This window comes from Pholis gunnellus (assembly GCF_910591455.1).
Source record: "Pholis gunnellus genome assembly, chromosome: 20".
NCBI classification, from domain to species: domain Eukaryota; kingdom Metazoa; phylum Chordata; class Actinopteri; order Perciformes; family Pholidae; genus Pholis; species Pholis gunnellus.
This window is the reverse complement of record NC_136547.1, coordinates 17,592,551-17,619,682: the sequence shown is the minus strand read 5'-3', so window position 1 is coordinate 17,619,682 and position 27,132 is coordinate 17,592,551. Positions and strand designations below refer to the sequence as shown.

Genomic DNA, 27,132 nt, shown 5'->3' with positions numbered 1-27,132 from the left:
GACTGCCTACTTTAGTTGACTCCCTAATAGTCTCCATCAACGGTGATGTAACTAAGAATCACAAGTGTTCTATTAAGCACATGTGTTTTCCCCATCAAGCAATTAGCATAACTACATATAAATGCTAACAGCCCTGTAGTGCGTACACACATACACACGGACCATTTGACTAATCTCACATGTCCATTTAAGTTGGTTGTGACTTCAAAACCATGGTAGTACACACACAAACACACACACACACACACACACACATAGCAGGCATTGTTTTTCCTTACATGCTAATGGGCCTCTTTAGCTTTATGAATATTTACCACGTCTCAGTGGTGTACCATTGCTACAAGCATGTCACACATGCTTTTATTTCTATGTTAGTGTGTGTGTCTGTGTGTGTGTGTCTGCCCAACGCTGCCTCAATGTGACAGTGGTGTCAGTGGATCCCAGTGTGAGTGCTGCCGAAGTAACCCGCGCACACACACACACACACACACACACTGCTTGCCACACAACCCGTAATATGTTCTTTGCCCGGTCCTTGTCAGTCGCTCTCCCGTTCAGCAGACAAGAGGAGAAACCAGCGCAGCGAAACTCAATTAAAGCGTCCGCGCACACCGGGCACGGAATGAATGAGGAGGTCTACGCAGGAGTCAGCCGACGGACAAAGAGGTCTTAATTGATCTCGTTCTCCCTCTCTCTGTCTCTCTCTCTCTCTCTTTGCAACTTCATCACAACTAAAAAGGAGATTACAGCAAATCACGAGTGCGGCTGCTCCTCTGTGTGGCACTGATGGAGTCATTTTCATTTTGCGGCCTTCATACCCCGGTTTAAGTCAAATGGTTTATAGGCGCAATTAAGTGAGTCATCTGAGACATACTTTTTACAGTGAAAGAAAACTGTGACAAAGATGGACGAGCAGCGCTCAACTTTTCCCTTCTGCAACATAATAAATATTTTCATCTAGTGGCTGCTGGTGCACATGCCAGCAGGACAGACCTCTGCACTGCGGGGCTGTATGCAGTGATTGAAGGCAGCTCCAAGCTCCGTCGCCCAGCTACGCATCCATGCAGTCAGCTGAATTGGCCTCCTCCAAACCTCAGAAGTACCATTTCAGAAGCACCTTACCGGCCATCGTCCTCCACCTCTTTCCCCCCTCCTGAGACGTTGAAACTAGCATGCACAACCCCCCCCCCCCCCCCCCACGCTAGTTGATCAAACCAAGCTGCAATTTCAAAAGAAGTAGGCTGCTTTGAGACTTACCTCTTTGGGGTTGTTTTGATGGTAAGAAGGGTTGGGAGTTGGGAAAAAGAAGTATATAAAAAAAAAAAAAAGACATAAGTCACTGGGGTAATTTGTGAGCACAGACGGCTTTTAGCACACACCACTTAGCAACAAGGGCGATGTGCGGTGTGACACATTTAACTTCCTGCGAGAGAGTCGGAGACAGGAACAAGTTGATGTGAGATGCAAGTTAAAGCTGTGGATTTGCCTGTGAGCAATCCTCAGCGCTAGTTAATTTTAGATGATGGGAGGACGTTGAAAAGGGGGGTGGGGGTGGGGATGGGGGGGGGGGGGAGTAAGCATCTGCTCGGAATGATGGAAATTGCTTTTAAACACTGCGTAAAGAAGGAGAGATGAGGAAATGTGTTTCCCAAATGGATTGGGCCCACTATTCCAGATAGGCCAGAGGCGAGGAGGGGGACGGATGGTGCGAGGAAGAATCTGTGCCACCTGCGGTGATTGTTTAACTTGTCTGGGAGGCGGACGCGTGGTCAAGCTATTTCTCGTTTGTGTCGAGTGTGCGTGCGAACAAAGTGAGCAAATCAGTGGTGATCCAAGTCCTTCATGGGTCCCTCCCTTCACAGACTCGAGGTCCTTTCACTTGTCTTTTCTCTCCACCAGTAGACTGTGTTTGATCTTATAAGAAGCATTTGGATCAGAGCAAAGAGACTTAGAAAGCAGTATCTCATTACAGCGAGCTTTTCTTATGGGAAAATGAATAGCCAGTAGAAAGTGAATACGAGATCTGTAATTGAGTGCAGTATTTCTAGTAATGGACTGTAGTAGCTGTGAATCGTTCTGTGTCAGCTTTAATAGACTAAAAGATTAATACTAGGCTTGCCATTCCTTTAGTACATCGCATAGCACACTTATTTCTTGTTGCTTTTTAACTTTAACTGAATAGTGTAATAACTAATTCAATTCAAAGACGTATGCGTACCGTGACAAGAGTATGCCGCCTCGCAGGTAGGACTGGCTTGGATGTAATGGGGTGGGAAGCGGTGGCGTAGAAGGTCACTGCCCCCTCCAAACAGTTATAGTTCCTGTGGCAGAGACCTTCGGTGGAAGTTCAGACAGCAGGTACCTCCTGCTTGACAGAGCGCTCAAAGCAACACAATCAGCTACGTGTCTTCAGCTTGGATCTCCAACCCGGGCGTTCAGTCATTGCTCCGTGGGAACCAAAGTAAAGCAGAAGCAGTGTTAAAACGGGCAGCAGCTCGACCCAACAGATCTGAGGTCCTACTGAGTGAATTTGCACCACCGCTGAGTCGTCCCTCGGAACTTCACTCCTGCTGCCCACAGATTTCTCACCGCTTTTTCTTTTTCCCGCTCTGACAAGCTGGATTCTGATTCATCCCGACTGCTTGTGTGCGTAATTGCTCTCCCAAACGGCAACGTTCCCGCCAACTCTCTGTACCTCAAAACTCAATACTGGCAAGAGTGAATGAAATCTAAACTCGGGCTGTAAATACGTCCTTTTCTCTCCCGCACCGTCTCAGTCACGCTTCCGACAGATGACATTTGCGGGAAAAAGAGGGCAGGCTGTTTTTTTTTTTTTTTTTTGTGGCCTTGGAGTGATGAGAGGAGAATAGCGAGGGATGATGAATAAATGAATAATACATCTGTGCTGTCATTCCTCTCTTCCTGCTCCACCTACCGCTCTTCCTGTGTCAGCCGCAGTTGGTCCTGTGAGGCGCTCTGATCTTAGTGGGAATTGTCAGGTACGGTCGACAGCAAAGTGACACGTTGACGCCGGCTCCTCGGTGACACATGAAGCAGCTCTTTTGTTAAATGGGGTTGACAACCCAAATAAGAATTGTTTACATGCAAACTAGTGCCAGCAGGTCTGCAGTCGCTGGTACGTGAGATTACGAATAATGAAGGGTTCTTGAAGGCGCATCTGCTCCAAGAGGATACACTGTCAAAAAATCATATTCATTCCGACTACTCCACTTTTTAACTTCCAACTCATTCTCAATCACAGGAGAGATCATTTATATTTGATGACATTTCTAATGTCAAACTGCAGGAATGCCATCCTCCTCTAGAGGTAAAAATACAAACACCCTTTAATGGTTATAATGTATGATCATCAACAGGACAAAGGAAACAGTGACAGTGTCCTCTCATGCATATAACATGTGTTAGACTCCATCAGCACCACATCGCCTCCCCTCTGTCTCCCGTCAAATGGCAAGATGTTCTCACCTTAATTGTAAACGCACTCTTCTGCATGCAAATACCGCGGCTCCCCCTACTCCCCCACCTCCTTTCCACACTCCCCCTCAGGTTTTTCAATTAAGATCCAGACAGAGATAGAGGATCTCAAAGGGAGCGCACTATGGTGGGCCTCTGCTCCAGACATATAGGAGGATGTGGGGGGGGGGGGGGGGGGGGGGGGGGTTATTGAGTGGCCATGACCCCAGAGCACCCTCACCTCACTGGGGTATCACACATCTTAGCCGGGCCTCTTCTACCCAATTGCAACACGTCCTGATCCCACCCAGCCGAGGTGTCCTTGATTAGAAAAGTCATTGAAATGAAGGAGTATTGAATGTTGATGGTCATTGTGTGAAAGTGAAGGTGTGTTTTGGGCTGAGATTTGGGGGTGTATGAATTTTAATAGGTAGATTTGATGTCACAGTCTTATTATAAAGATAGGCCCTAGAAATAAAACAGCTTATTGATGTGGATAATAATAGAATATTGGATAATAATAATGCATGTGTCGTGTCTCATGGAATCATCATAATACTTCCTTTCTTCCTCATGAACTGCAGCTCGCTCAGTCCAGACGCTAACGACGACCCCGACGGCTCGTTCCAGAGGGAGGGCTTCGGCCGCCAGAGCATGTCTGAAAAACGCACCAAACAATACGAAAATCCCGCTGAGCTGGAGATCATGAAGACGCGCAAGTCCAAGAGCATGGATCTGGGTAAAATACGCCGTTATGCTTTACACATTACACATGCGTGGAGTCGAGAGTGTGTGATTAAAGGAACAGTTCTTCATTTTTGGAAATGTGCTTATTCGCTTTTTCAATACACAAATGCTGTTTTACCTATAGGGTTACATACCAGACTTCTTATCAGCTACTCATTCTGCGCTTGTTGCCTGGTAAATGGTCGCTTTCCAAGAAATAGTTTGGGACACTAGACCTCATAAAATGACGAAATGTCATTTTTACATGTTGGTTTTTGTACGGTTTTACCAAATAAAATACAATGTGTTATCTAGGGAACTCTAGAGGTGCTGGTTGGCAGATTTTCTAACCTTTGGACAAGCCAGGCTACCTTTTCCCCCCGTTTCTAGTCTTTGTGCTAACCTACGTCAGCCGGCTGCTGGCTGTAGTTACATATTTAGCATACAGCCATGAGAGTGGTATAAATCTTCTCTCTGGCTCTCTTTGGCAGCCAACTCTACCAAAATGTCAACTTTTCTTTTAAAAACACAATTCCAGTTTATTAGAATTTAACATTTCCATAGTATTAGAAATCATTTTTATTGTTGAGAATAACTTTGTACTTACAAAAGTAATCGATCAGGCAGGCTGTAAACGAGGAAGCAGTTTATCAGGATTATCTAAATGACTTCAGAGGTAAAGTAAACAAAAATACTTGAGATGTTGGTAGCAATCTCTCAATTCATGGGAAAATTGTGCAAGTATGGCATGTACGAAAGTTGGCCTGTGATGAATGTTTACAAAGGCGAACTTGGGTCAACTAGGTCTGAGGCTAAAATGTGGGTTTGTTTACAGTGAAACTTCCATGATTGTCGGACCATTCCTTGGTGGACATCCCGAAGTGATAATGGAATAGATCTCACTGTAACCTGTGACTCCTCAAGCACTCAATGTCTCTCACTTTTTTTCCGGGCTGTCTCAGTAAATGCACAATACTGGGGAAATGGTGACACTTTGAAAAAAAAAACACACACACACGGAGTCCTTACAATTCTGTCCAGCCACCACCTCCCCTCTTTTGGCCTCCATCTCCCATGGCCCACGTGTCCAGTGGAGCATGGGTAAAACACAATAAAGAGAGGAAAATGGCCTCTTTAGTGACTGTCTAATGATGTATACACCCTCAAACACACAGACTGTATCTGAGGAAGAAGATGGTGTGAGTCCAGAGTCTCCAACTGAGACTGAAGCAGACGCTGCCTTCTCTCGCATCACTGGCTAATCATAACAGATAACAGCCAACTCCATTCCACACGGAGCCCAGAGACCTGTAGAAATCTCTGACTCTCCCACAGGCTGGTGCATGTTCGGGCCACTGCACTCAGCTCTGTGGGGTCCACCTTCCCTGTAGTAGCCCTACCCTTTGTCCACCCTCAAAACTTTTCTGCAAAGTGAACCCGGACAACACAGACTTTTCGGTGCTGCTGAGGAGAAAGACGATAGTTTGCGACTGGATAGGTTTCACCCAGCCATTAGCGGAGCATAAACATATTTTCCATTACGTTCTTAGCGTCGAATAAAAAGATAATTGGCTATAACTGAGCGCAGGAGGCGAGTAGAATGGACGGGATGCTGAGATCGCTCCGCGATGGCGTTCTCATCATTGCAAATGCACATTTTTATCAATGGCTTCAATCAAAAAAGCTTCTTAATTGTTCCAAAGTGGCATCAGTATTTATTTGTGAATTTGATTAGTTCCAGCGAAACAGCGGTTTGTTTATTACAGAATATTACGCGTTGATCTGCTCATAAGACGAGGCCTCACTCTTGGTATAACCAGAGTTATCGACCTTTTACAAATCTCTGTTATTGTTCTACTGCGTCTTAGTCCTCAGGATCAGTGTGTGCGTTATGAGATGTAATTCAAAATCACATTCCCCTCCACTTCTCGCGGGGCCCAATTGAGTTTGTGGAATATCCTGCTGACAGAAATCCTTGCCAACATAAAATCATAATCCATCAGTGGAAATAACACGGCGTTCAGAGTGTGCGGGGAAACAACTAACTTGTTCCTCACATATAATAACTCTAGTAGCTGACACGAGTTCCCGGAGGAGCAATAGTTCAGTCAATACACGGAGCGCGAGCTCTGGTGTCTCTGTTCGAAAATGAGAGACACACATCGTGATTCGGCACGTACCGGGTGTCACGTGCGTTCGGTTTATCTGAAAAGGCGCACGCTGCTACAGTATGTTGATTATTTTAATGAAATTATTACATCAAAGCCACACAATGAAAAGGGGCCTATGGGTAATGTATAACAGAGTTTTAAATTAAATGAGCCAAAGAATAGAGTGCCAGTATTTATCCTCAAGCCTTTTCTTTGGCGCACTGTTGGACATTGAGGTTCGTCTTCAGAAGGTTGGGGAAGTAGCAGGTGTAAGCATACCTATCTGCTTTCTATTAACACTTTAATGAAGCTGTGCCTTCAAAGCTACCCTGACTAAACGGTTAATAACATGCCCAACAACGCTATCCCCTGCTGACTCTCATTTGGCTCTGTCGCTATAGGTATTTTGGTCCCTCCTTTTTAATCGTGTCCCAGGTGCCTCGCAAATCACATGAGGAGATGGATTCTGTGACTTTGAAGCCCGTCATTGTTGAAATGGGCTAAACTGGTCAGACACCCCGCGGTTCAATCCCATTTAGATAGGGGGAACAAGATTGAGCGAAGGAAGTAAAGGGAAGTAAGAGACTGGAGGTGCCACAACTGGCAGTAATACATTAGCCCAACGCCGGACACTTTTTCCTTGTAAGCCTCATGATTGACAGGCCCTTGTGCCGAGTCTAGTATCCTGTTCTACTTGCGTCGCTATTCTCAAACTATTCGGTGTCTGCCCTGCACTTTCTGCTTGGCATGTGCTCAATGGACAGAATTCACGAGCTACTCCTGCTTGTTTACGCTCTTTAACAGCAGCAGATGAGATTAACTGCGGCACGAGAACCAACCAGCTCAATACTTTCACCGTTATTACAATGGACCACACAACGGTTCAGCTGGCTCTACGCTTCAATCATTGAGATTGGAAACGCGGGCCCGTACTTTCCCCATAACCAGCTCATAATCAACCATTATTAGCCGTGTGATCCTGGCACCTTTCTATGCATATGGGCTTATGGAAGAGAGAGTTGTTTGAGGTAATTGCAGCATGATCTAAAAAGGTTTTTCATATCGCTGAGAGGGGAGTTGCATGGCGTTGAATAGAGACTTGGCAACTAATGTGGGGACCTGTGCCATTGTGCTCGTTCGGCAGCGCAAATGATTGAAGAAAACACTCATTAATCCAGGAGTTGTGTCGGGCTGGAGGGAGCCAGGCAATGGAGTGGCATTTGCAATGGAGACATTCACTGCCAGTTGGCCTCTTCAGCTCGGCTGCAATTGATCCATCATAGTCAGGCTGAGCTCCGGTTGGAGGGTGTTGGAGTGCCTTCGCTCTATGACATTAACACAGAATGAGCTGACTACTGGGTCACAAGAGGATGTTTTTGAGTGATTTCTCATTGGAAACTGACATGCTTTTTGCTTGTTGTGTACAAGGATATTTAAAAATATATATCATACGTGGAATACCATACCATACCAGGTATGCAACATTCCATTTATGCAGAAATATACCATTTGGTTTTGTTCAAAACAAATATTAAGAGACTAATGGAGCCCCGTCAGTGACAGGTAAATGGTAAAAGAGAGACCCCTCACTTGAAGCTCACTGTTCTCCAGTCAGTTGCAGATCCATTGGGTTGCAAGGCTTGCAGTGGGAGTTGCCAGCCTCTGCATATTAATAACAAGTTCACTTGGAGAGCGATGAACATGTTGAAATATATCATTTCATTGGGTTGATAAAACGGCACAATCACAGGACGGTATCCAGCATCCTTGATTGAGATGTTAGCCGGTCCGGGTAATGGTGATTCCTGTGTGACACAGCGTACAGAGGACGTCCTCTGTCGGGGCTAATGATCCACAACTGGCAGAGAAATAGGAGCCGGTTCGACCCGGGGACGCCTCACTTCCACTAGGATACCTGGACATGGCCTTCCCCCCGACCACCTTGGAGGCTATTTTTAACATAATTACCCTTTTACCGCCCTGCTTAAAGCCCTGGCTCTCTGAATAAATTATGTGTAATGGAGCCCCTGTCTGTACACAGATCTTTACATGCAAGGGCCCGTGGTGAATAATGGCCGGAGAGCATCGTTTTAGCTGCTCTAATTATACTATGGGCTCCTGTTCCTGTAATAACCGCTGCTGATTTATTCATGGAGTTTGCCATACCTCCCCTTTAACGTTTAATGGCAATGGATCTTCTCCAATTAACTGTCCTTGCCCTTAATCTGGCTAAGGAACACAGCACGGCGGCCATGACAAAATTCCAGGTGCACTCTCCCCCTATTTGGTTTGATTGTCTTTTTCCCTTTTTTGTGTATTTCATTTTGATGATTTTCATTTGTCCTCCGGACGTGTGGGGAGTGACAAACTTGTGTCTGCATGCGATGGGGGAATATGTATTTTCATCCCTCTGAATAAGAGGGAGATGAGGAGCAGAGCAGCGAGGCTTCTGTTGTGTGATAGGAATCACATAATAGACTGGCATACAGAGAGCTGTCCGTCAAACTCTCCCAGGAGAGCCGCGACTGCTTCTGGGGAAAACAAAGGCAGGTTCGAGGCAGCCGGGGTCTATGGGCAAACTCCCTCCCTTTGCCTCGCTCGCCCGTCCTCTTTGTCTCTCCGCTCCTCTCAGGCGCTCGCCACGGCGCCTAGAAACAATGGCGACGGGGATCGCGGCGCGGAATACCGAGTGGGAGGATTATTCCCCGTTCCCGATTACAGCAGATGTCATTTGTGTTCCCTTGAACTGTTGCATCCTGTGCGGCTCTAACTTGCAATCCCAATGTGTCAAACATGCACCCTGGCTTCTGCGTGTCCACTGTTGGCGGGCTTTACGCATAAGCTTCCAAAAAACTGAAATTTACATGGCATTTGCGCTGGATTGATTGAGTTTTATCCACAAAGTATGAAAAATGACTGCATTTTCCTGCTACCCTGAATCAGCGCCTATGTTTCCTCATAATGTGTTTTTTCTCTTTAGACTGTCCTCTCTTGTCCTTCCCGTGATGAGATTACTCCCTCTGAACAAATGAATTACATGATTTTTTACTTGCGTTCGCCGGGTCTTGCAAGGCTATTCATGCTTTCCCGGCATTAAAATTTGTCGTAGTAATCAGAAATGGCCCACCTCTTCGGAGGAACTAAGCAGTAAAATGAATCCTCTTGTCCTGCAGCCAGAGGGCTTTTAACCCCCTGGATATGTGTAGCACACAGTAAAGTTTCATTTTACTGTCCAATGCAGCCTGAAGGCTCTTCCCACTAAATGGGATGCAGCATTATAGGATTGGTGGTCATTTATTTCGAATGGCACTTTCAGGATTGAGTCCAGGTTCTCTTGGGATTTGGCAATTGTATTAACATTAACAAAAAGGAAGGTAAAATGGTGCGTTAAAGACATAACTGTCCGTTTACCAGTCTGGAAACCCAACACCACAGGCTAAACAGCTGACCTTTTAGCCTATCCGCCTTCTTTGACACCAGATCTATAGCCACCACGGATGATAGAGAAGCACTCACACTCTCAGTAAAGGTGCACTGCTAGCAAACAAAGCAGGAAGAGGGTTGTCCTTTTGACCCTGACGATCCAGGAAGTAGCATTAAAAACTTTCAGTTTCCTTAAAATGACAAGATGATTGAAATAAGAAATCAATCTCTGCTCTTCCCTACATTTGTCCTCTGCAAGGAGCTGGCTAGATACTGTGTGTTTGAACTGTGAAACGCAGATAGCTGGCTAATCACGGCTGAGCTGCTGCAGGTTTGCTTGGTTAAGGGATCAAGAGCCGAATAGCAAAGGAGTTCGGCCAACACAAGAGACCCGCCGCCACTGGTGAAATTGTGATAACCGTGGCAGCTTGTATGCATTTGTGCACGCTGCTGCTAGTTTACCCTCTTCCTTCTTAAGCCCTTAACTCATTCGCACCCTGCTTTTGCAACCTTTGTGTATCCACACAGCCACATGTTTCTTCTCATCCTGCCTCCGTCTCTCGTACCCTAAAACAAATGTATTTCAGAGGGGAGTACTCCAAACAACGGTCACAAAGTGTTTTTCTTTCAGTGATGGAGGTTTGTTTTCTTTGCCTAATCCGTGTTTGGCTTTGCAGCCCCCCATCCAAAGATCCGCTGTGGCGGCCCAGCAGCGGTGGGTCACGTCTCATTTAGGCCACTTTAAACACGCGGAGGGTCTTGTTGACGGTAGCTTACATCGAAGTGTGTGCAGTTTGTGTCAATGGGCCTTATTGCGGAATCCCACACACATGCAAACATATACACACGTTGTCTGCATGTTTGTGTTCTATTCCGTAAGGGGTAAAGACAAGACCATATAGCAAAATGTGCAATGAAAACCTAACAGGAAGAGCTGCAGGAGACGTTTATTTACACCACACGAAGCCACAGAGGAAACACTAGCACACACTGGCTGCATGTGGAGGGTCTATATGGCCTACGGGGAGTCGTAAAGATACAATGCGGCTCTGTCCAGACTCCAACGACATGTGCTGCGCCCTCAGAGAGTCAGCGAGGCCGCCGGAGTAATTGAATCAACTGTTTATCCATTATTACTGATAGTTTCCTCCGCAGACGTTTACGCCCAACAAGGCCTCACCTGCACATTCTCAGAAATCCATCTTGTTACCTTTCGACAGCCGCTTGCTGCGCGCTGAGTCGAGGCAGAATAAAGGGGACAGAAAATCAACCAGGCTGCTTGTTTACCAAGCGGCGGGTAAGCCAAGAGCTCCGGGGGAACTGACGGACGCTCCTTGACAAAATGAAATACCAATACCTGCGACGCGCTCCACTTACATACCCTAAACAAACCCCTGGCAAGAATCGGAAAAATAATTACCACCAGTCTTGGGCCTGGCAACGGTGTTGAAGAGGTTGACTGTTCAGCATTCTCTTTGCTTTCCACACAGCTGGTCTACCAGCGTATCCATCAGCTCCGTGTCTGTCCTTCAGATACTTTGTCTTACAAGTATGATATATGTGAGCTACTCCAATTAGCTCCTTTGCAAACCTATTTCAAGCCATAACAGCCCCTCATGCTCACACTAAAGTGTGTATTGTGTTGCTATGTGCCGTTAATGTGATTGCAATGTGTTGGAAAGGTGCCATGGGTTTCTCGCTTTGTTCTGCAGGCGGCCTGTGTCGACTAATGTTCTGGTGGTTTTCTCCCTGCAGGGTAATCAACATAAGGCCGATAAGGGAGCCTTGTTCTGCCCTGCATGGTGTGCTATCACCTGCTATCTAACATCTACACATGCGGAGGCCTTAGAAACTGAGCAAAAAGATTGCAGCTTTGAGATATATTGTTTGTGCTATGACGGGCTTGTGAACACAAGAGAATGGACTTAGATATGCTTAGTCTAAACGCCATCTCTTTCTGTTTTATCCTCAGAGCAACTACAAGTAAAAGAGAGAGAGAGAGAGAGAGCAGTGAGAGGAGCACCTTTGGAAATAGTTTACACTCTCTCTAAACATTTGGGGAACTTATAATAGCTTGGTATGACACTGCGATTGCTGCGGTGCTGCGGTACATTGCTGTCTTTGATATTGCCCCATTTATATGCATTATGTTTCAGCCACGTAATTCAACTGTGCAGACACAAGGACAAAGCTTGAATTATAATTCTCAATGGGAAAGTGTCTCAGTGAAGATATAATACTCTGTTCTCATTCCACACACTTCATTGGCGAGGCAATGGCATCCTTTGTTTTTCATGTTAATTGCCAGTCTCACACCTTCTACTCCGCATAGCTTCATCCCATATGAAACCAGCAACACGTGAATGACTCATCGACACGCAATGAGCTCGGAGACGATGGCTTCGGGTCGCCTTCTGGGGGAGTTAGAGTCACGCGCTAATAGTCTGCGGGCCTCACTGACGCTACTTCCTCTTCCCACAGGTGTCGCAGAGCAGATCCTCGGACCCTCGCTGGGCCTGAAAAAGTCCAGCTCCCTTGAAAGCCTCCAGACGGCCGTTGCAGAGGCGACGCTGAACGGCGAGATCACCGTTAAAAGGGCGCGCTCGCGCATCGCCAGGGGCCGCGGCTGCAACGAGAGCTTCCGGGCTGCAATCGACAAATCATACGAGAAACCTGGCGTCACAACGGCAGAAGAGGAGAACAGCGCCGAGACATGTGAGTGTTTAGACATAAGTTGCTCATGCAAAGCTTTCTCTATTTATTCATAGCGGTGATCCAGAATAATGTGGGTCATTATATAATGTACAATAGAGGATATTAGCAGATCATTACAAAGAAAATGCAGCCAGTGTAATGTAGGCCAACTTAATAATGCCTCCCCGGAGCTTTTTTGTTTTTAGAACGGCGGGATTTACCCCCAAGTAAACTAGGTTAGGGATCCCCTTTTGCTGGAGAGATGTGTGTGTGTGTGTGTTTGTCATAATGCACAGCTCACAGCTGCAATAAGCGTCTAGGTTACACACTCATTATTATTCACAGAGTTCACGTTGAGTGAAATTGTCAGAGACTGTGGCAGCATGTTCTCCCAGGAGCATACATTCTCTTAAAGTGCATTGCCATGTTTTTAAACAAGAGTGCACGCAAAGGGAAAATTCTGCTGTTTACCCACATAAGTCTGGCTGCTATCGTATCCATTTTACACGTAATATCTCAATGTCACGTAATCGCATTCACAAAGATTATAAATGAAATACATGTCTTTGCTTCAGTCTGTGCCAACTTGTTTTGGCACATGACGCCGTACAACTTTGCTAGGATTCCTCACATTAGTTCTCCCGCGTACCTGACTGGGATTGAAACCAGAATTAATATTCTTTTATTCGAAACTATAAAGACGACATTAGAAAGGAGAGAGACAAGCCACTTTCCGTTTGTGTGAACGTATCCATCCCCGCCTGGTGTCTGATGACAAAAAGACACGGGGATCGAGAGACAGCCGTCTTACGTTTGGTGACAGGTAATAACACTGCAACACCACAAGAGTAATCACCAGATATACATTTCCATTCACCATTAAAGGATTCCATTAAAAGAGCTGGTGGGGGGGGGGGGACATTTGAAAAAGAGGGAATTATTTGCCTGAAACGCTTTGTTCTCATAAGCTCTGTCGGCAAGCCACTAAATACAGTCTTATCTCGGCAAAGAAAAATGGGGAAAGCAAGCGATTTCCCCTGCCGTGGTATATTGCATTCTCCCCCATGATATTCAAATAACTCTGTTTTTCAATTTAGATAAAAGCAGCCAGTCCGTGCTCGTCACTGAGGTTAATAGTCAAAGTTGACAGATAAGCCGCTGCCTTCCTCTGCTCCCAGACTTTTATTTACATAAAATAAGAATGTGGCATCACCTAAAGAAAATGTGTCCCCACAAGATATCCCGCTGTTGAAAAAAATGCACTTTCCCTTGTGCTACTTTGTGTTGCATCGTTTGAGGAAATAAAAAGAAAGAAAAATATGCTCTGCTGAGCAAAAATCCCTTCTTTTAAGACCGTCAATTTTACTTGTCTGTCATAACCTTTGCTGACGGGCCGGCTTAAATGTCCTTGGTGTTTAAAGCAGGGTTTAATGGTAGAGTATCACTAAAGTGAGAAAAGGTTTCCTGTGGTTGTCTGTCTCTGCAAATTGTCTTTCAGTCTCCTGATGCTTTCATCTTTGCCGTCATGTTGTCAACACAGTCTTTTTATTTTCCATTGATGTCCGGTTTTAAAGTCTTTTGTATGTTTTCTGATAGGAGATAGCTTTGTTTCCTGTCTTGTTTTATTTGAAAGAGTCAAGGAAAATGGAAAAAATTGCATTTAAATGACGTGTTCCCTATTGCTTGGCCTCCCCGATAACACAATATGAGGCCTTTGCTTCTCTACATGTAAAGAGCCTGCCACCAGAGAGCATCCTCCGTTTCTGAAGTGATGGCAGTGCGGAAGTGCCTTCAACTTACATTCATTCTAATGGCCAGCAGGGGGCGGCGACTCTGTTCGCAAAAAGGAGTCTGATTGTATAGAAATCTATGAGAAAATGACTCTACTTCTCTCTTGATTTATTACCTCAGAAAACATTGTAAACCTCAGTTTATGGTCTCAATCTCTAGTTTCAAGTCTTCTTCAATACAGCATGATGTTCATTTAGTAAATTATGGTCCATTTAGAGTCAAACAGACCATAAAGCAGGGTATGCTTTAGGGCGGGGCTACCTTGTTGTTGACAGGTCTCTACCACGGCCGGTCTGGAAGTTCTTTGTACTTTAGAACTTTAAACTTTAACCCTTTCATGGTGTGATTTCAGTTCATGAAAGTGAATTGCAACGTTTTGGTCGCCTAAAATGTCTTATTCCACGTTCGGTTGTACTCCACCCACTTGTGTCACTTCTGGGTCGGCCAAAAAACGAAATGACGACAGCCAAAAAGCCAACCTCCATGCTTCAAAACAGCACTCCACAAGCCATTGGGTGACGTCACCGCGACCACCTCCACTTCTTCTATACAGTCTGTACTTGCCACAAACAAATGCGCACACACTCATGCCCGTGCATCCACACCCACGAGCACACATGGCCGCTGCCCCCGTGGGACGGTCTGGATTAAAATGTTTAGCATGTTATCTGCAGCTTGGTATCATTAAGCAGTAGAAGCATTAGCACTCCTGCTAATCTCAGTCATTCAAATAGGCGGATACTGCTCACAGCTGCAGCTGCTCTTAAGTGAATGATAAGCAGGCAGCAGATTGAGTGATAAAAGTGATACGCTGAACCTGCTCCCAAAATTTGTGGAGGTGGAGGAAAGGAAGGGAGGGTGCTGCGTGCGACAGTGAATTGCATAATTGAGCAGGTTTAAGCTGCCGGTTAGCTCTATATCCGTGCCGTACAGTGCCTCGTATAGTTGATAACTCCACAGATCACAAGAGAAAGCAAACCAAACTGTCCCTTGAAATGTGAATCCAGCCGCTCCACCCTCCTGTCTCATCCCGTGTACCATAAATCCATCATGCTCCCTCCCTCGTCTTTCCTCACGATAAGTTCTCTTCCCTCTTCCATCAAAGGCACAATTTAGACGCCGACACGCAGGACTGTAATAAGTTGTAATCTGAAGGACATCTACCTCACGCCTCCGAGCCAGAGATACGGCACAGACAGGAGCTACGCCGACTGAGATGTGCACCACATTTGCAATTAAGATCCCTGAGAGCCTTTTTTCAAGATTATTTAAATGTATAATTACTGACAGATTAATTACATTTTGCACATCAGTTCTGATTAGATGTGATGGAAACTTTGGGTTTAATCAACCCTGCATCACCTAAGGAGTTTGGTTTCAATTTGATGTCTGGATTCAAATTAGTCGAGACGTAAATTAAGAAGCATATTCACACGACGATCGTCACAGTTTCCATCATCTTCTCATGAAACGCAACGTAAAAGGCTGAAAAAAGACAGTTCTCTTGTGAGCTGTGTGAAATGTACACATATGAAATAACCAGAGGCTTTCAGCGGAGTATTAAAATATTCAACTGAAATCTCAAAGGGTGAACAATGTAAATATATTCAGCTGTAATGAGGCGCCGTGTGTTTTGTTCAAAGCCGCGATACCTTGTGGGACACAGTTTTTCTTTTCATGGTTCGTCTGATGATAGAAGTGATGCTTTGTAACTGATATAAAAAGAAGTGTTGTTATGTGCTGAGTTCAAATGTAGCTTCTGTCATCCACAAGGAGTCAAGTGGAAGTGGAAGTTAAAGTGTCTGGCTTTATTTCTCTATATCCCCGCGTTTGTGTGAGTGTGCTGCTCCCTCTCAATATCTACATTAAACACCCTCTCCTCTCCCTTATCTCCTCCCTCCAGTGGACGAGGACACCGAGGGAAGCTCCAGATCAGGTCGCGAGTCGATGTCCACCAGCGGCGACCTCACTGCGGGACCCGGGCTGAACGGCAACCCCTCCAAAGATGACAGGCAGAGGGATCGGGACAAGGTCGGGGGGAAGGAGAAGAAGAAACCCGAAAGGGACAAAGAGAGGGAGAAGGACAAGAGCAAAGCCAAGAAAGGCGTGCTGAAGGGCCTGGGCGAGATGTTCAGGTAGGAACGAGTCAGAGCTCAAAATCCGAAAACCCATCCCCTGCGTCGCCCCGAGCGCTAAACGCTATCTGCTTTATTTAATTCCCCTCAACGCGCTCACCACCGGATCACTCAGAATTTGAATGCATTCTCTGGATGTTGCAAGTGCTAATCAGGGACCCCTCTCCTTGAACCCTGTGAGGTGGAGGGAAGGAGATGGAGGGGAGGGGGAGTTATCGACCTCGAGGGCCTCTGGCACTTTTGAGCCAGATTATTTTTAATAAGGGCAACATGTTTTATTCATAATCCCGTGTGCGCGCTCCTCCTTTCCAAACACGCCGCGCAATTTTGTTCACCAGCAGACAATGTTCAGGGCCGGTATGGGTGCTAATGTGGGAGCTGTGGTTTGTTTCAGGGGATAAAAGACCTTTGAAGAGGATAAAATCGACTGCAGGTTGGAATTGTTGCCCCTGGCTGGTATTCTCAGTGGTCGTCTCATCATGTGTTTGCAAGATTTTAGAGGCAGACTACCTCGGGAGAGCATGACAGGGGGCATGATTCTGCTCTCAACATCCTTCAGATATTCATCAGTTAAAAAAAAAAAAAAGATTTAATGTCAGCAATTGCCAGCTGTCGGTCTTCAACGTTGTGTTATCACGTCTCATACGCCAGGAAGTTGGAGGCAAATTTGAACCGGTTACCTCTGCTGACACATTTCGTGGTTGTTTGTTTGTCTCCCAGCTTGGAAAACACTTCCTGAGGACTGAAACACAAAAACAACTTCTTTACCCGGTGTATCGTGACTTTGGACCATCCTTAGACAATACAAAGAGACATGTGCAAAGAGACTGTGGATGAAAGTAAACATCCCGCGGGTATCCATCCAGTGTCTCTGCCACGAGGAAATCAGTGGGGGAGTCACATTAATTATTTCAATTCCGTGCACATTTGGATATAGCATAAATTAACGTTGGAGGCGGTGCGGGCCGTTATCGTGCCGTGAGTTGTTTTCATGTGGATTAGTTTAATGGGATTAGTTAGCGTATCACGGCGCGCGGCTCGGTAATGAACAATAAAGACGACAAGTGTGTTTCGAGGTCACGACTGAGGAATGCGGGGAACTTATCTTCCCTTCTATTATCTTTCGTTCCCGTGATTATTTTTTTTTTTTTGCATCCTGTGGTGTAAAATGCACAATGGAAACATCCAGGCTCACATTCCGTCGCACCCCCCCGGTGTGAGCACACGTATCGTGGAGACGCACACATGTTCTCAGAAGTGCACACAGAGGGAGGTGTGCAGGGTTGGTAAAGGAAAGTGGAAATTTGAGCCACAGGTTTGACACTCTGCGACATGCAATCAGCGCCGTTGGCAAACCCTTTTTTCGAGTGTGTGCTCGGCCCGATAGGTGGCTGCCCGGGTGATTTTAACTGTGCATGTGGGGCCCTCGGCGTGCCCTCCTCGGCCTCATCATCGTTCTTCATTATCTTTGAGTGCCACGGCCACTTAAGAGTTGGCACGCGGCGGGCCTCGCTGACACCCCCACACCCCCACCCTGCTCCATGCATTTAACGCCAGGCCCTGCGCCTCCTGAATGCAAAGAGGCAGCCTTTGAACCGGCTTGGCTTCTCCGGCACTCCAGCTTTGTCTCTCCTTCTCTCCGCTACTCCGACTCCTTGTTGATACCTCAAACAAATGTCTACCCTAAAACTGTGACAGCACGCCCACACATCTAGGCTGTCCTTGTCTCTTCCCGTTCAGGTTTAGAAAGTTAGAGATGGCAAGGAGCCGAGGTGAGAATGGATGCGTCCCACTGGATTCAATAACTCTTTTTTTGTTGTTGTAAAGAACAAAAATGGAGTGATGTGAAATGCCTCGCGGTCAATAGGGAGGCGAGGGAAATGAAAGTGAAAGATCTGTTGCGTTTCGCACTTTTAGTGTTTCGAGCAAAAGTTTGACAGTGATTTCAGAATGGAGAAGTTTTTACTGCACATAAAAAAGGGGTTCGGCTGACAGTAACTCTCTTTTGAATCACGGAGAGACTTTACATCGGCAAGTTTTACATGCAAGTGTCTCATCATTGCATCAAAACATCAAAAGGGCATCCTGATCGGGTTAATCCTTTGCAATGCTCGTCTCTGTGGCAGACATTTGCATAAAACGGACGGGCAGGCACTCCCTTTTTCCGGCATCTCTCACACCATGCATGTCTCGCACTCACGTTCTCCCACTAAGGAGATTTCAAGGAGCTTGCAGCGCACTGCAATTTGCGCTCATTTGCATGCAGGCCTTTGGACGGCCTGATGAACGCGTAGTGTACGTCTGCTTAATGGACAGCCTGATTGGGAGTGCATTAACATCAGTGCCAGGGGAAAGGAGTATGGCCTAATATAAGGAGAGAGAGAGGGAGGAGGGGGGGGGGGGGCACACAACTGTGAGCTAAATACTGTGAGTGCAAGAATGACTAAAAGTGCGAGAGTGCGTGATGGAAAGAAAATTGACTGCCTAAAGCCCAGAGCAAAGAAACTGCAGTGCAGAGCCCCGGTTCCACTGCCTCTCTGGATTCCTACTGTACTGCCTATAGGAAGCCTATGCCTCCTTGTATAGGGTATACGGTACCACCCAGCAATGAATAGCTTATATTCTCATGAATGGATAGCAATGTGCATGCATGCATAGGATAAAAACCAGCCCCGGGCAGCTTGACATCATAGTTATTTCAAGGATGTCTGTTGCGTGCATGTATCACTGTGTCCATGTCTGCATCTAGTGGTGTATAGGGGAGTCCCCCCCCCCCCCTAACCCTTATATGTGATTATTCATGTCCTCTCTAGTAGATAACATGTGATCATTACTTTCTGATCCTATCAGGTTTGTTTATACGTCGGAAGCCTTGCCCTGGGCTGCGTTAGCATGCTAGCAGACAACGACGTCCCGGCCCGGCCTGCCAGACTCCCTTCCAACATGCCTAATGAGGTGTTGTTTATCTGCTCTGTGACTGACTGACCTCCTCCATCAAAGCCTCATCTCCATCTATTGATATGTTTATGTGTGTGCGTGACCCATCCTGGGTCATTTATTATTAGAGTCGAGTGCTCGATTGTCGAAAAAACTAAGTGGAAGTTCATCTTTTTAAATGTGTTCATTTTTGCAGTCCATCTTCTGTATATTTTTGCATTCATATTTCTATATCTAAATATTTGTTTATGTGTATTTCACAAGAGCAAGGGGAAAGGCATCATACTGTAGGAAAAGTACAGTAGCGTGAAGGAGACGAGTAAGTGAAGGCTGGGAAATATGGAAGACAGGGTTAGGACGAGGGAACGAGGGGCCAGAGAGGTGGGGGGTGGATTGGGTGAGGGTGGAAGGAGGGAGGGAGGGAGGGAGCGTGTGCACTGGAGTGAACTGGGGCACCAAGGGAGAGTGGGAGAGGAGGAGAGTGGGAGAGGAGGATGAAAAGGAAAGCGAAAGGAGGAATAAGAGGAGAAGGGAGCTTTTCACAGCGGCAGTCACGGCATCGGGCTCCTGTCTGCCTGTAGGGAGGATCGAGGATCGCAGGCGATTTTGTGTGTGTGTGTGTGTGTGTGTTTGAGGTTCATTAAAATGTGTATGCGTGCATGCACAATGCTTGTTTGCATGTGTGTATACAGATGAAAATATCTGTTAATGGGCTCTGGCATCACCCTCACCCTTTGTCCCTGGTGCCTCCGCATGCACGCGCACACACACACACACACACACAGTTACCCTTACCCCCCCACTCCCACCCTCCACACCACTCAGTAGCACGCCGAGCCATCAGCTGACACTGCAGCTCAGCGTGACAGCCATGCACCCCCCCCCCCGTCTCCTCACCCACCCACCCTCTATCACCTCAGGGACCTCGTCTGTCGGCTCCTCCCTCCAGATGCAGCCCCACTCAAGGCAACATGGGAGGGACGCGGGAGAGAAAGGGGTGAGGAGTGGAAAGGAATGCAGTGAAAGCTGGATTGGGGGGGGATGCTTTCCATCCTTCAATCTCTACTATTCTTAGGCGGTGTGGAAGCACGCTGGGAGCACTGGAGTATGGGGGGGGGGGGGGGTTGGCACGAGTGCGTGTGTGTTTGCATGCATGTTTCCTGTATTGAAATGGGCTTAGATTATGGATACCATGCTACGGAAGCATGATTGCCTTATGCGTAGCATGAGAGTAGGTAGTTAGCGTGTTACCCGTGTCTTCGTACTGTAGGATTCTTTCTGCTCGCGTGGGTGTGAACAGCTGATGGCGGGTGAGCCGGCTTGATCATCAGTACGCCGACATGACGCATGCATTAGCCTGGCTTTTTTTAAACACACACACAGTGACCGAGGGCGTGCCTGATGGATCAACACACACACTGTGCAACGCAGCCATTCTCCCACTCCACCTTCCGCCGCACACACACACACAAGGCTCGCATATGCTCGTAGTATTATGCCACAGTTGATTTGAAGACGGCAATTAGCTGCCTCCACATGTGGGCCCCGACATCTGCTGAATGTAATCTGAGAGAAAATGATAATTGTTCTTCTTTTGCTCTGCCCCACTCATCATAGTGTCTGGCGTAGTTAAGGCAGGCACAGGGCGCAGCATCAAGCCTGAGCTTGTACGTGAGTATGACTGGAATGGAGGAAGGGATACAAGAAAGGCAGCAAAAGAGGCTGTAATCACATGAAAAAACGAAGTGACTTCCCTTTGAGCCACACATGTCCCCCGTCATAGATGAATATTTCAGAGAGAACTCAGTATTGAGCTTTGGCAGCTTTTGGCAGCTTCGCCAAGTGCAAAGTCATACCTCAATGTCACCTTGAAATGCCTGCGCAGCTAAAAGAAATATCATGTCACCGAGGGCACTAGAGGGGGTCAGCTTCTTCAACTTCTGGGGAAAAACACCTTTCGAGAAGAAGTCTCCCGCCGCGTCTTCATAGCTGGTGCAAGACACCAGGATTTTAAAGGGGTCATTTTTGTGGGAGGGAGGTGAAAAAAAATGTCCTTTTGGGTGTGCCATCCCATTATTCTCCTGCCAATCATGTACCAAAGAGGCTCAGCGGGGTGCAAACAACAAACGACTAAGTCCCCCACTGAGAAGATTAGGGCCACTGTCACAGTGACGGGAGATGAAAACAGTAAAACAACAAAACTCTTCTCTACGCCAGGTTAAGGCCAGCACAGCTTTGTGTGTGTGGTGTCGGGGAAAAATTGGATGTCACTGTCCATTTCTGGCGGGAGTGAAGCATTTAGACGTCGGGGAGAGGCTGAGTGATGGGATCAAGGAGGGGGAGGAGAGGATGCTCCGCGACGTCAGCCACCATGCGAGAATGAGAGATGGCCCTTTCAGGCATGGGGGGGGGGGGGGGGGGGGGGGTCTGTCTGTCCGGCCGCATTTCCTCTGCTTTTGGCCACTCGATGCAAATGTGATTGGGCAGCACTGGGCCTCCATCAGACAGCCCTGAAGTAATTAGGTTTAGAATGATCACGCAGTGCTCCGAGATAGACCTTGAAGCACGGGGAGGCTGTGTGTGTGTGTGTGCGTGTGTGAGGAGAGGTGGTGCTGCACGATGGAGTTAATTGAATCTGAAATCCTGTCGGCCTGAAATGAGATACACCGATGTCTCTCACGCTGCGTCTCAGGCAGAGGGCTGCAAACATGACTGAATTCATAAAGTGTATTATTAAAGGGCTGAAATTAAGTGTAGCAGTGCGCCCCTCCGTACTGTACCAGGCCCGTGACTGCTAATGATCCAACCCCGGTGGAACGCCACCCAGACCCGCCGACGGAAACCCGAGACTCCCTTTCTCCCTTTCACCGCGTTCTCCCTCCTCCTCACCCTTCAGCCGTCCTCCTTACTGTACTCTCCTCTGCTTCCCCTCGCTCCGCCGTCGCTCCGCCGTCGCTCCGCCGTCGCTCCGCCGTCGCTCCGCCGTCGCTCCTTTCATGGCGCGCGATGTTCCAGACAGAAACCGCCGGATGTTTCTTAAACTTGCTCCCTCTCAGTTTGATATTAGTTTTTCACACTTTGAGACACTCTTGATTCCACTTTGATGTTTTTGTTTTTTCCCCGCTATATGGCCCGGATCGCTTTGATCAATCGGGAACAGAAAGACTGTTCCAATGCGAGTCGACTCTCAGAGGAGAGGCGGATTTGAAAATAATGAGAGCACATTACGTACAAAGATCTGAGAGCGGCACAATCCCATTTTGTTTTTCTAAATAGTACAAATGAATCGCTAATGTCGCACCGTAATAAACCATATTCAATGTATGTTTTGGTCTGAGGAGGGAAAGAAAGTTGAATTAGAGATGCAAAGCATGCTTGATATGACAGAGACGGAGGGGGGAAACACACATGGGAGAACCTATTTATTTCCCCCTATGTGCTATGCAAATGAAGCGGTCCGACGGCTACAGTACGACTCATTGCTAGTCCGCTCAGCCGTCCACACGGCTTAGCATGTAATGAAATAGAGGCCTGTGGCTGAAATGACCTTTCCCATCCGCTGAGCTCCCTCCTGCCGATGTGCGCACACACCTCAACATGTGAGCGAGACGATGAGTGGGAGAGAAACAATCACGGTCAAGGCAAGGAAGATAAAACATGGAAAATTGCTTTTGAATTACAAAGGTAATATCAATCGATGTTGAATTACACTTCTGATTTTCATCAAAGGCAACCAATTAAAGACAGGAACCGCATTCCTCCTGTTCTGCCAGCGTCGCGACATGTGTTCGGCATGTAAAGTGAAATTGTCTATTTTTTCTTTTTTCTCCTGCTCGCGCTCTCTCTCTCTCTCTCTCTCTCTCTCTCTCTCTCTCTCTCCCCCAACATGATCTTCTTTTTCTGTCTTTGGTGAGCGTGTCAGAGAAATGGAGATTCTTTTCATGGTTGGATCGGTATTTCGTTCCTCCCCATGTTTGTCATGAGGAATCTTAATTGGCCTCTCACTTCTACACCATCCACCGTCTTGTTATGAGGAGGGTGGATGGGGATGAGTGTGTGTGTGTGTTGAGCAGATAAAGGCTGGCTGATGTTTCCTGCTGCAGATCCGTTAGTCTGGTTGTTTATCAATTCATAATAGGCTAACCCTAACCATACCTTAGTCAGAGTTTATTTGCATGAACCATGACCTTTCCCTAACCTCAATCTTACATAGTTGTCATACATACAAAAAAGTAAATCTTGGCGTTTTGCTGAATTGGCAAATATTGCTGTCCTTGTCTGATGTGAGTTGGTATATCAACCTCATGCTTTCACGGTTGAGCGTTCGTCTCCGTCTCTTACCACATTTCCCACAAACCCCTCTGCTCCTTGACACAAGGAGGGCTTGTGCGAGGATGCTTTTCTCTCTTGATTCGCCGTATCGGTATAATTCGGGCGAGCGATCCGTTCCAAAGGCCCACCTCCTTCCAGCTTCCTTTGTGCTGTAAATCGGTACGGCAGATACGCCACTCGGTGTCTGCGATGTGAAATGTAATACGGAGGTGGGTTGAGGCTGCAAATGACCTTATTGATCTCGCTGTCTCATTTGTTTACAGTAATTGTGCTACGGTTTTATAAATGATTTCATGACTTGAAAAATGCTGCACACAGCATGTTTAATTTGACACACTGATGGTCCTGTTCTTGTTGGGTTTTTTTTTTTTTATGTATTTTTTGCTTTGGAGAACCAGCAGTTTGATCCGACAGCAGACCTGAAGAGGTGTGTCCAGGGTTATCTGTTTAACCTGCTGGTGATGTATCACTATCCCCGAGAATCCATCGGGGTTCCTATTCTCTCTCATCCTCACTTTACTCACAATTACTGTCACTCCCTCCCTCTTTCTTTTCACATACCCACCCGTATCCCTCTTGCCTCCTCCTTCCCAGCTGCCCTGGAGATTCATTGTGGCATTGACAGAAAGACCTCTCTCGTCTCCCTCTGAACGCTGGGAAGGATGTATATCACGGATCAGCGGCTCCGCTCGGGCCGGTGTGTGTCCACGCCTGTATTTCAAAGTCTTGACGTTTACGAGACGGAGAAACCTGCCTCTCTTCTCCCCTCGCCTGTCCGTTAGCCGAGCGTCTAGGAAATCAGGACCCTTGAGCGTCGCAAAAACACATCCGTCTAAAGACTCATCAGCATGTAAATTAGTTTGGAAATGACTGCGAGAAGTCAAGGGTTATCAAAACAGAAGAGACAAATGACAAATTAATTTATGAGGTAATGATGCATCATGATAATAAACATGAGATATTACCTCTCACCTACAGCACACTTCCTACTGGGTTTCAGTTTTATGATGTAAAAGCAGCTATAAATACCCAGTGAGTTTCTGCACATCAGTGGTATTTTGTTCCAAAATCCAGGCTTCCTCTCGCGGCCGTGGCACTTGCACATCCACTATTGTGGTTGCCATTATTAAAAGAGCTGAACAGACTTTGGATGCTGTGTTTGCTGAATGCTGAGTTTTTTTTTGTGTGTGTGTGTTTGAGGCATGCGGCAGCAGCCGAGCTGAGGAATGCAGTGTGCCACACTGTATCTAGGTCACAGCCTGAGCCACCTCTTCCACAGAGAAACCACAGCGCTGTCCCCTCCCCGCTCCCCTCATTCCCAGTCCTGCAGTGTGTGTGTGTGTGTGTGTGTGTGTGTGTGTGTGTGTGTGTGTGTGTGTGTGTGTGTGTGTGTGTGTGTGTGTGTGTGTGTGTGTGTGTGTGTGTGTGTGTGGGCTGGATTGGTTAAGCATTAGCCAAAATGTGTATGTGTATACGAGCATGTGAGATCATGTGTGTGGGACTGCTCATGCATGGGTTGTGACTTGGATACGCCATTGGAAACTCACAATGGGTTTGTTTGTACATGAAGTGAGAAAAAAAGAAAGCATGCAGGATGATTGTGATTGTAAAAGTGTCAGCAGATCAAATAACGCAGGATGACTTTGCCTGATCAGAATGCAAACACACACACACGCACACGCACACACACACACACACACACAAAGCTTACCCCAACACCTGAACTCCCCTCCGAGCTGCTCAAGTGTTTCTATGCAAATCGCCCTTCAGAAACTCCCTCTTCACTGCTCTCATACACTTTAACAAATGGATGTATGAATGCGTTTGGACTGTTTATTTGTGTTGTAATGATAGGCTTTAATCAGGGGTGTCAGGGATTCGAAACATTCCTCTCAGCGTGTGCAACAACACCCCTCCCGTCACACACACGCACGCACACACACACATAACTCAGTGATTTATGTGAAACATTAAAGGCAATCATGTTGGGCTGGGCCTCGTCCTTTGTATTGCAGGCTGTTTGAAATATGGAAAAGCCAAGCTGTCTCTTGATATGCAGGCACACACAAATAGATCAACACACACACACACACACACACACACACACATAGATGCTTGTGTGTACCTGCTATTGCTTAAATATGAATAATTGGCACACGGAGAAAACAGATGAATGCATTTCTTTTCTTCTTTTTCTTCATCTTGCAAACACACAAACCCACACACACACCAGAACTTTAAGTTGTAGACAGACATCCTCCTTCCCACACACACACATATGCACTTATTCAGTTCAACAGTCGCTTTGATACCGATAGCTGTTGGTTTGAAAGCAGAGAACATCCTCCGCCATTCACTGCGCTGCAGCTCCGTGTGTCTGTATTCTGTCTGGTCTCTGTGACTAGAGAGAACATTTCTTAATAAGAGCGGATTAACTCTGTCGCTGGAATTTTTGAAAAATCTACCATACCCCTCCTACGCACACACATTCACACATAATGGCTCAAGCAAACCCAGTGGGAGAACAATAGAATACACGTGGGATGGGATGCCACCCAGAAATAGCCCTGCAGCTTTCTGTGACTGACCATTCTTCACTCAGTGTATTTGTTTGAGTCTAAACCCTTCTTCTGGTCTTACGCCTCCTGCGTGTCGGTGGTGAGGCTCCGTTTGTCTCCTAACAACTACAACGGCGGTGGAATGTAGTTGTTGATCAGGCCATTGGACACATACAGACTTAATAAAAGGCATGAAAGAAGAACAGAGCAAACAAGGAAGATAGATTCCGGAAGAATAAATAGAAGACCTGACTGGCAGAGAGTTTGCAGAAATAACAAGACTGACACGGCTAGAAAATAAATACATTTAAGGCTGAAAACTATTCTCTGAAAGAGCGGAATAGCGTGACTCTCCATGCATCTGTATTGCTGCCGGAAAATCTTCATTTCCATACAATAACCTCTTTATGGTAAACAGGTGGGGATGGATTGAGAAATACAAGGATCTGGGATGGCATGCAATTCATATACCTGTACATCTTTTTCATTATTTTTGGTATGACCGCGTGGAGCGTCACCGAAACGGAACATCCTTCAACGTGACGCTGTGTTCTTCGCTCAGCTGGGAGCCCTACGAGGCGTAGACGTATCTGGTGAGGATCATTTTAACCTCCGTCTCGCCCGTGGCGCTGTCCCCCTACTGGGGCCCGGCCTGATGTCATGAATAAATGCATGTCATGCCTCCGCGGCGAACCATTTCGACTCCCATCCTCTCTCCCTCCCTCCCGTACCTCCCCCCCGACTGTTTTCACACCATTGCTGGAGGAATTAGGCCCGGCTTCCCTCTAGAGCTGCAGCCAATCAACAGCAGCCCCCACCCCCTCTCCTTCCCTCGGGAGGGAGTCGATTGGTTCAGTGTGCGCCGGCCCTTGTCCAATGAGGGGAAAGCGCTGAGATGTTATGTCTCACTGT

General features: G+C 46.8%; 1 protein-coding gene across 5 annotated transcripts in view; it reads left to right on the top strand.

Moving 5' to 3' along the window:
* LOC306712399 (partitioning defective 3 homolog) overlaps positions 1-27,132 on the top strand; it is a 305,150-nt gene that overhangs the window by 190,824 nt on the left and 87,194 nt on the right. For all 5 annotated transcript variants that reach the window (XM_079181659.1, XM_079181658.1, XM_079181656.1 and 2 more), the window contains 3 exons: positions 4,059-4,213; positions 12,255-12,488; positions 16,162-16,393. In XM_079181659.1, coding sequence (XP_079037785.1) covers positions 4,059-4,213; positions 12,255-12,488; positions 16,162-16,393 — 621 coding nt within the window. The remainder of the gene's footprint in view (positions 1-4,058; positions 4,214-12,254; positions 12,489-16,161; positions 16,394-27,132) is intronic.